Below are 10,185 nucleotides of genomic sequence, written 5' to 3' on the forward strand. Positions count from 1 at the left end.
CGTCCGGGCCGTTCCCATGCGGGTACTCCTGCCGCCTCACGCAGCCGCTGCCCGTCCCTGCCCGTAAGCAACGCCGAACGGGGAAGGGGCGCGCCGGCCCGCCGGGAACGCCGCAGAGCCGCCCGTGCCGGGAGCCCGGGGAGGGAGGGGGCGGTGACCCTGCCCGGCGGCACGGCGGGGCGGGGCGTTGGCGCGCGGCAGGAAGCGGCGCGGGCGGGGCGGCGCGGGGCCGCGCGCGGGCGGTGACGCGGCCCTGCACCGGGGCTCGCGCCGCCCCCCGGTTCCGCGCTCGGCCGCCATGGGGTCCCCGCCGCCGCCGCTGCCGCGGCCCGCCGCGCTGCTCCTGGCGGCCGCGCTGCTGCTGGCGGCCCCGGCGCGGCTCCGCGCCGCCCCCGAGGAAGAGCCCGGCAGGAAGAAGGAGCCGCCGCCACCGCCGGCGGCGCAGGGAGCGGAGCCGCGGGCTGAGGTGAGGCGGGACGGGCCGCGCCGGCTGCCCGCGCTGTGCCCCCGCGGCAGCGCTCGCTTCCGCAGGCCGTCGGGCTCCGAAATTCCCGCTTTTAGGAGTAAAAAGGAGCGCTGCGGGGCCACCGCATCTGCCTCTTTTTCTGCTGAAAGAGGAACATCTATGTCCGACATGGGAAAGGGGTCAGTGCTCTCTTTCCCCCGCAGAAGCATCTGAAAGCAGGCTTTGTTGCTACTCCAAAGCTGCCAGGTTTTTGTCTCTCAACAATTAGTATCAATTCCTTTGCGTTAAAACTTATTAAACGGTGTTCTCGTTGAGGGATTCTAGTTCCACTGATCACACAGAGGGATGGAAAAATGCCTGACATGTGGCTTGGTATAGCACACGCCAGGTTTCACATACACAAAGCAGAAAACGCAGTGTGCTGCAAAAAGTGAAGGAGCTCCGGGAAGTCAGTGTGTCACACAGAGCGTGGGAGCTAAACAGCAACACCAGGAAACTTGGAGCACTGCTGAAAGTGGAATGCTGGGAAGCCGTCATGTCAAAACACGCTGCGGGCTGTCTCTGCTGGTGGATGTGCTGGAACAAGCTTTCTCAGCCATCCTGGTCAGGGATATGAACATCGGTAGAGGTCTTGGGCCTTGCTTTTGATCACAGGTATCTCACACTCTGTAGAAGTAAACACTTAGGTGAGTTAATGGGAACTGGAGTGTGCTGGTCTGGCTTCACCACTGGAGAGTCTTAAAGTTAGTTTTCAGCAAACACAGAGCAATTGCAGAAGAAGCTGATGAAAACTGGCACAAAATTTGGCTTGGGCTCAATGCAAGGAGGAGAAATGTAGGCTAGGTAATGGGAATAAATTCTTTCATGTGAGAGGGGTTAGGCACTGGAAATTGTGGATGCCCCATCCCTGGGTGTTCAAAGCCAGGTTGGATGGAGCTCTGAGCAATCTGGTCTAGTGAAAAATGTTCCTGCCTACTGCAGGAGTCTTAAAACTAGATGATTGCTAAGGTTCCGTCCAACCCAGCCCATTCTATGAATCTATGAAATTTTAATTTGCCTGAGATGCAAAGATTTTGCAAGGGAAGAAAATGATCCTGACCATTTTTGAATGGGCTTCTTTTTTTCCTAAGGTGTCATAGTTTCCCAGTTTTATTTTGAAGCACTTACTAATATTCATATCAGAAAACTGTTCACGGTTAAGGTGATAAAATGGGTAGGGATTTTGAAGACAGCAATATTGGACCTGAGCTGACCATGTTTTGTTGTAATGGTGGTTCTCATGTTCTGGTAATAGTGTGCATGGTGAAGTAATGTTTTAATAATCAGCAGGATCCTCTTTCCAAGTGCCTAACCGGCAATTTGAGGTGGGTGGCAGCCAGGAACTAGTTAATGATCATTCATGAGCCTGCGAGGTGTATCTGCTTAAAATATCACTCTACACAGCATGGTATGACAGGAGAAATACACGGCTTTGTATTTCTGTGTACCAAGCATTCAAGCCTAATTGATGAGGATTTGTTTTGTCTTTTTCTCTCTCCCCCCGCTTCTTACAGAAAGGCTCCTCTCTAGTTGCTCCAGTCCACATTGTCAGTGAAGAGTCAGCTGACAAGACTAACTTGGGCTTTATTCATGCCTTCGTGGCTGCTATATCGGTCATCATCGTGTCAGAGCTGGGGGACAAGACCTTCTTCATCGCGGCCATCATGGCCATGCGCTACAACCGTCTGACCGTACTGGCTGGTGCTATGCTTGCCCTGGGACTGATGACGTGTTTATCAGGTTACCACTCTGCTTTTTTCTGTTTTATCTGTTAAGAAGTGATGGGTATGTATTTATCCAAAAACCGTAATTGGAATGCAGGTAATACATATATGCAGTTTTCTGTTTTGAGGAGAGAGTGAAGTTTTTCCTGTGGAGCATGGAATCTCAGATGGAGTATTCAGGCTCTTTCCTATAATTAAGTCTTTGTGTTCCCTAGGCTTCAGCTGGAGTTTAAGGAAGGGGAATGAGATGGAGGGTGTAAGCACTTCCATTGATTTTTGGACTGGTTTACTTTTTTTTTTTTTTTTTTTTTTTGCTCCTGTTAAATTAGTGTGCCTAAAGGGAATGTGGGAGTGGCTTCTGTTTTTCCTCCTAAGGCAAAAGATTCTTTGTATGATGACACATTTTCCTCATCTGACTGGTAGTCCTGCACACATACTGTTTGGATTTGTGCTGGGAGCTGCGTAAGTGGAAGATGGAAGGGTGGGAGCAGGAAGTAAGGTATCAGGTGGCACTTGAGGAACCTGTAGCCATGGGCACTTACGTAGCTGTGATTGTAAAATGGAGCAGCCTTCAGGTACATCAGATGCAGCACAGAGTTTGTCTGTGTGCTCACTTCTAACCGTGTGCATTTCAGAAATACTTGAAGTAGTGGTGATTGGTTTATACACGCTGGAGACAGCCAGTTCACTGCTGCAGGCTGCTTGGCAAGTGTTTCTGTGAATGGTTTTTGGGTGTGTAGCTGTTGCTGTGTACACTGCTGCGATTATTGCAGCTTTGGTTAGAGCAGTTTCCACTTGCATTGTGTGTAATTTCTCCTGCCCATTATGGCCCTCTTTTTCTGTACAAATTCTTTCTTCAAACCTTTTTTAATGCTTTCTCATAAAAGCTTTCTTTTTTGCTTTTATCCCCCAGTTTAGAGATTCCCAATTATTTATTCCCTTTTCAGAAAGGAACTTGTTTTGTTGTTTGGTTCTTCCTCCCCCACACCCTTTCCTTCTCCTTTCTCTTGCTCTTGTTTATACAAGTTGAGTTTGGAAATTACTGGGGGGGTTGCCCACCTTGATTTCATGAAGACATACTCACTTTAACTCTTTAGTTCCAAATAATCTACTTGGGATATTTTTTCAATTCTGTTTGAAATTCAAATTCAGTTCTGATTATTTCACTGTGTCTATGCTTATATATGTAAGAAATGCTAGGAAAAAGCCTTTTTGTCTACCTTTCTTGCATTGTGTTACTGCAGTATTTTCAATCTTTTTAAAGAAGTTTAACTGCTGGTTTATTTAGCTTTGCAAATAGTACTGCTATATGTGTATATATGTGCTGTGTTTATGAGTAATAAGGCTGATTGATTCTGGTCTTCTTACTTCTGGTAGTGGCAGTGCAGAATTATTTCTAGATCATGTAGTAACTTCTGAGTGCATTATTAAAATAAAAAGGTGTGTACAGAAAGCACAAGTGTCAATATGCTTCCTTTTAGCTAATTCCTTGTGGAATAAAGTAGCAGAAACACTTGTGAGTGCATGGTCCAAACAACCTTGAATGATTGGTGTGGACTTTTTATTTCTTCCCATTTATATAGGCCTTTTTCTGTCAAAAAATGCTAAGTGGTCTTACTTTTTGAAAACTAAGTACTTTGTACTGGATACCTATTTCCTGTTTAAGAACTAGTTTTGGCTTAGTGTAATCACCCTCAATACCTCTAAAAGATGCACTGTGAAGGTTGCTTTTCAGTCTCTAAATGGGATCTGCCTTTGAAATAAAATAAGAACAAAGTTGGTCACATTGTGTGTATGTGGGGAATATAAGGAACAAGGGAATAGTAATGTTTACTTGGCAAAGGAAGACAGACATGGATTCACCCAGCTGGATAATTTGTAGATATGCCTGGTAGATTTACCTTGTTGAAAATCTTATTCTAACTTTATCTGATAGATTAAATGATTGGAAAGAGATGCTATCCAACATGTAAATGGAATTAACTGGGATACACTATGACTAACACAATTGCAGATGGTAATTTAATGGTGTGTATGGAGAAAGACAGGACTTGCATAGACCTTGATAGGAAAGATAATGTTGTTTGGACTGGCTCTCAGGAGCAGCAGCACCTCAGCTTTGGCTGGAGTGCATTGTCTGTGTCTTAGTGGACTTCAGTCTCTGGCATAACCAGTAATGGTTGGAGCTTCTAGCATGTTATCTTCCAAAAACATAGAAAATTATACAAAGCTAACAAAAGATGCAGTATTTATTTATCAGTGGATATTTGGATTGCTGACATTGCTAGCAAGCATTTCTTAGATATGGGAAAAACAATTACGATCCTCATGTTTATTTTTTTAAATGACACATTTGTTTTCTTTTCAGTTTTGTTTGGCTATGCCACCACGGTTATTCCTCGTGTGTACACATACTATGTATCAACAGCACTGTTTGCAATCTTTGGCATCCGAATGCTTCGGGAAGGCTTGAAAATGAGTCCAGACGAAGGTCAGGAAGAGCTGGAGGAAGTTCAAGCAGAAATTAAAAAAAAAGATGAGGAAGTAAGTCATGAAATTGCTGTTAGTTATGGCTGGTGGAAGATTACAGCTGCAAAGCTGCAGAGCAGTACTGCCATGTTTGGGGTGTTCAGCTGTGTCTGTGACTGATAAACTGACGCAGAAAATGTGTGGTAGATGGGATGGAAGCCCTGGAGGCTCTTTCAGCAGGCAATTCCAGTCCTGTGGCAAGCCTGGCTTCTTAGGAGAGAAGGGTCCTTCTGCTTAGCATGGGTGTTTTTGATGTGTTTTTAATGCATTGCTAACAGAGAGGACACAAACAGTTTATTTTTGGCTTTACTTTTACTTCTTTTTATGGTCAGACACTTTATTTGTAAGCAGTACAAGATGGACAATAATCAAAGGCTAGAGCTGATTACAACTATATATATGTGTATATTTCCACACAGATATATATGTGCTTATACTTAGCTAATTTTTTTGTAATGGTGACTATATAAGTATGTTGATAATGCAGCAGGCAGTGGCTAATAACATTCTAGAAATGAAAAGTCTAGCTTTATTGTTAAATATTTCGTTTGGGTTGTTTGGATTACATTTTTAATTTTATGGTTTTTGGTGTTTTTTTTGCCCTTGACCTCCACAGCTTCAGAGAACTAAACTGTTAAATGGGCCAGGAGATGTGGAATCTGGGCCAGGCACTACTATACCTCAGAAGAAGTGGCTACACTTTATTTCACCAATCTTTGTTCAAGCTTTTACTTTAACATTTTTAGCAGAATGGGGCGATCGTTCCCAATTAACAACCATAGTCTTGGCTGCCAGAGAGGTGAGTGTTGCAGAATCCCTGCTGTTCTTTTGCCTTCTTTGCATTGCCCATAGAGAGGTAAGTGACAAAATACTCTTACAGGAGGTATCAGATTCACAGCTGCTGCCTCGATGTGCCTTACGTAGTTTGTGTCAAGACTCGACAGTAAATTCACTGAAGCTCTGTGTAGTATTAAAACTACTGTTACGCGACTGCACTGGCATTTCTGGAAATAGCTGCTTTATGTCATGCAGCTGACAGCAGTTGGAGTTTGTTATAGTGTTGAGAGATGTTACAGAAGAGATGTTTCTTTGCTCTTTGTGGTCATTCAGTTTTAACTGGGTAACTTTAAAAGATACTTCCATTCCATCAAGCTTTAAACTGTTAGAAAGAACTTTCTCAGATACGTCTTGTTGAAAATGAGTTAATATGGTACAGTGTATAGAAGGACAATGAAATCTAAACTGCTGGGCACTAAGTAATGCTGTAAATTAAATTATATTCATTGTGGTGATTAGTGTATATAACTATTACACTTAAAGATGAAGGCTTATAGTCAAGCTTTTAATAAACATAAGTAGCTTGCCTATGCTGTTTCATGCATTGAGATAATTTACATTTTTTTCCCTAGGACTCATGCTTCTTTCAGGTGCACGTTCAGACATTTCCTAGGGATAAATCAGGGCTGTGTAATGAAGGAGGCTGTAACCTACAGGAACCTCTTGTCTCTGTTACAGTGTAGGGAAGGTGTTTAGAGCTAACAGCAGGAGAGGATGACCTCATTGTTCTTGGCAAAAAAGGAAGCACTACAGCCTCTGCCCAATTTGCTAGGCAAGTTGCTCAAGCCCATCTTTTTACAGGGGATTGTTGACTTCTGGTTTGCATTTCCTAAGTGTCCCCTTAGGAAGTGTCTGTCAGACTCTTTAGTCTGGTTTGTAAAGGCTGAGCATTATGGTTAAAACCTGTGGGCTGTACCTGTAGAATATGAACTGTTCATAAGAGAGCTACCAAACAAAAAATGAAGGGATCTTGATACTCTCTTTCAAAATCAGTGAATAATTATAATGGACTGGGGGGGGATCCACCTTCTGCCAGTGAGGGCCATATAGGTAATTTCTGGCTGTAGGGATATCCAGGGACTCTGGGTCCTGTTCCTAGGGGCCTGTTTGTTCTGCTGGCCCAGCCCTGCTTCTTCCTGCACTCCTTGGTGCTTTCCAACCTGCCACCTGATTGGTGCTTGCCGCCTTTTCTCACTGGCTTGTGGTTTTTGTTCTTTTGGGCTAGTGAGTGTTGTCTTCAAAACACAGAATTTCTTAGACAGTTTTGCTGTTCATCTCTTTGAGGTTTCATGCATTCTTTAGGTGATGGCAGCAGCTTTTTTTTTTTCCCTCTTGGAACTAAAAGTGTCACATAGAGATGAGCAGGGGACATATGCTGTCCTTAGCTGTGCAATTTCTAAGGCGATCAGAGAAACCTTTTTATGTAGTGCAGTTGTTCACACACTGAGGAGCTGCTTGTTATTCAGTAATGTGAAAAGCTATTGTTGACAGTAAATTGTAAAATAATTTATTATTCTCTGGACTTCAGGTCTTTCATGCTTATGCCTCCCTCTTTGGATGATGGAGTGGGGCAGAGTGTGGAGCACAAGTGGGTGAAGGAGGGCAAAGAACTTGGAATGTTGTAGCTGCTGAAAGCTTTCATTTGCAGTTCAAGGACTTATTTTGCTCTTTGTAGATAGGTTGGTGTTCTTCTGCTGATGCATGTTGTTTTTTTCAACAGCTGCTACCTTCCCTCTGGAGGTTGCTTATTGGTTTAACTACAGCAGAGCGATTTCTAGATCTATAATTAACAACTTAAAAATGCTGCATGGATGAAACATGGTATATGATCCTGTCTTAGGCTGGGTTTAAGTCTGTCTCACCAGCTGATGTTCACTGTTACTAGCCTTTAAGACAGCGCTGAACAGCAGAGCGGAGAAACCACCAGACAGTATCCTCCATGCTTGACAGTCTGCAAGCAGGGAATCAAAGCACTGCTCCGAGGTTGTTGTAGGACTAGTGGTTTTCAACAGTGATGAAAATGATTTAACCCTTTGTGCGTTTTTTTTTTCCCCTTAGGACCCTTATGGTGTGGCAGTAGGAGGAACAGTGGGACATTGCCTATGCACTGGTTTAGCAGTTATTGGAGGGAGAATGATAGCACAAAAAATTTCTGTTAGGACTGGTAAGTGAAAACTCACTCCAGCCAAAAAAATGTAATGCTGGTAATGTTTGTGGTGTAAAGAGCTGTATGCTTGGGAACAGTGTTTCTCAAAACTTTTGGAAAACTCATAAAAACTGGTGGTTTGTTTTAGGTTATTTGGGGATTTTTTTTGAGTCTGTCTTACATCCCACCTCGTTTTGCTTCACTATGAGCTATTCTTTTAGGAGACAAGAGGAAGGAAATACACCATTTTAAATGGTCAATATTTATTGTTGTTTATTAGTGGATAATAAAAATTCTTTTGCAATTCTGAGTCTAGACCATGAGCTGAGCAAGAGAACTGCATCCTAATGACTTACACCAGTCATTTAAAAGCAGTGAAAACTGCTCTCTGTGGCATTTTTTTTTAATCATACCTGCTAATTGCAACAGGCAGAACCAATAAGGTTACATTGGGTTTGTATTTTTCCTTAACTTAGGTTGCAGCTTGCTTCCACTGTCAGTCCTATGATGTGAGATTTCTTGCTCCCAAGAATAATCCTGTGAAGCTGTTTCCTATGTATGTTCATTCAGAATGTTTGTTCTGTAGTTGCAGAGGTGGTACAAAACCAACTTCACTGCTAAAAGTGAAACATGCACTCTGTTGTGTTTGTTTGCCGAAGAAATTGGTGACAAAATGCTAATCTAACAATGGTTTCATATGCTCCAAGTACAATACGGATCTTGAGCCACAGAAACAGCCTTAGATTAAACCAAAGTTCCTTCTAGCACATTAATTTGTTTAAAGAGTTGGGTAACTTATAGAGTAGTGCTTTCCCAGAATTCCTTCCCAGCCTCTAGCAGATTGTGGCTACTACAAGCAGTTAATGTTTTTTTATACTTCCAGTACAGTTGCCTAAAGTGTGCAAAAAATGCTAAGTATATGTCAGTCACAATTGATGGCTTGCTCTGGCATGAGAATATCCTATCCTATTTTCTGCTGTACAGCCAAATACTCAACAGCAGGTGTTAACCTAGTTTTGTACTGGCTCAGGTAATGATTTAAACAAAGCTTCCTTCTGTGGGCCGGAATATATTCTTGGAGATGCAGCTGGACAGTGGGTTGGCATATGGGCATCCCAATACTGAGCTAGAAACAACATCCACTGCTTGTGGCATGAATTAAGTACAGTTATTTGGGAATCAGACATTTTAAAAAAATAACGTCTGGAATGTGTAATGGAAGATAATTACTTTTTGATATCTAATTTCTTCTTGTTTTGTGTTTTCTTTTCAGTGACAATAATAGGAGGTATTGTCTTCTTAGCATTTGCATTTTCTGCACTATTTATAAGTCCAGACTCTGGTTTTTAACTTTTCATTGCTGTAAAAGAACAAGGATTGGAAGCATCAAGCAGTTACCCTTGTGCATTTTTGTATATAATGTACAGAATTCTAGTTAAACCATGCTGAAGATGAGACACTGAACTTTTTATAGTGGATGATTCATGAGACTGATGCATTTATGGACAGCTTCTGCAGTGGAGATCTGCTTATTGTCTGGTTTGTTTGTGCTGTGGTGCCTGCTCCCATGGTGGGATTTGAGTGGTTTTCTCACTTGCTGGACCTGGCTTAGCTGAGTTCAAGGATCTACTCTCTGAAGTATTGAGAATTCCTCTTTTCTTCCGCTGATACACACAACCACCTTTCCTGTCTTTTCAAGAGCTGTTTGTTCAGGCCTCTTGAAGCAGACTGTGTGAAGGAGAAAACTGCTGGCTCCACCTCCAAAGATGGTGGTTCCATGGTGCAACTGAGGCTGGATAATCTAAGCAACAAGAAACCTGGGACCAGTTCTTATGCCATCCAGTGGCTGAACCAACCAACAGAGAATGTTATAAACTTAATTTAGAGGGAAAACTTCTTAATCAGGGATTTTTATCAGGAAATTGATGTGGGGTGATTAACAACCTACTGTGTTCAATATGCAATCTGGCTGGAGCTAGTATTATTTGACTTGTTTTTTTTTAATATTAAGGTATACAGAAAGTAATGAAGTGGTCCAGCTTAACCATGTTCTATTCCCAGGACTGAGCAGTAATGGAATTCTAGGTTTAGATGTATTCCTGATTTTTCTTTTTAGGAATAGAAATGTAATCTGGAAGAATATTAATAAAACATAGTGTCTTAATTTGTGTTATTTTCAGTTTGGTTTTGATGGCTGCTATAATTCCTGCAAAGGTTTACCTAGTTATTATGTAGGTAAGCCTACATAATCCTACTTTAGGTGAGGAAAGTTTACCAAATTTATTTTAGTTACTGATAAATTCCAGTGTTATGAAACCTTTGAAAATGTTGAGCACTGAAGACACGTGGGTTGCAGAAATACATGCTTATCTGTGCTGTCCAACAGTGATTTGGATTCTGAGCCTGTATAACTCATGAAGATCTATCTTGTAGCAGTCTTGGAA

At 42.5% G+C, this 10,185-nt stretch overlaps 1 protein-coding gene across 1 annotated transcript; it reads left to right on the forward strand.

Moving 5' to 3' along the window:
* The first annotated feature begins 239 nt into the window (after positions 1–239).
* On the forward strand, positions 240–9,905 carry TMEM165 (transmembrane protein 165). The gene is made up of 6 exons (XM_030271091.4): positions 240–466; positions 2,020–2,245; positions 4,598–4,773; positions 5,375–5,557; positions 7,654–7,759; positions 9,015–9,905. Exons 1-6 carry the CDS (start codon positions 299–301, stop codon positions 9,089–9,091), a joined length of 936 nt encoding a protein of 311 aa, XP_030126951.3. The 5' UTR covers positions 240–298; the 3' UTR covers positions 9,092–9,905.
* Positions 9,906–10,185: the final 280 nt, after the last annotated feature.

The sequence above is a fragment of the Taeniopygia guttata genome, chromosome 4, assembly GCF_048771995.1.
Source record: "Taeniopygia guttata chromosome 4, bTaeGut7.mat, whole genome shotgun sequence".
Taxonomy (NCBI): domain Eukaryota; kingdom Metazoa; phylum Chordata; class Aves; order Passeriformes; family Estrildidae; genus Taeniopygia; species Taeniopygia guttata.

What these genes read in the sequence shown, in the direction of transcription:
- TMEM165 (XM_030271091.4), top strand. Translation starts at nt 299, where the DNA reads ATGGGGTCCCCGCCGCCGCCGCTGCCGCGGCCCGCCGCGCTGCTCCTG. An exon ending in TAGTCTTGGCTGCCAGAGAG is followed by an intron (nt 5,558 to 7,653) that starts GTGAGTGTTGCA and finishes TTTTCCCCTTAG; the next exon opens with GACCCTTATGGTGTGGCAGT. An exon ending in AAAAATTTCTGTTAGGACTG is followed by an intron (nt 7,760 to 9,014) that starts GTAAGTGAAAAC and finishes TTTTCTTTTCAG; the next exon opens with TGACAATAATAGGAGGTATT.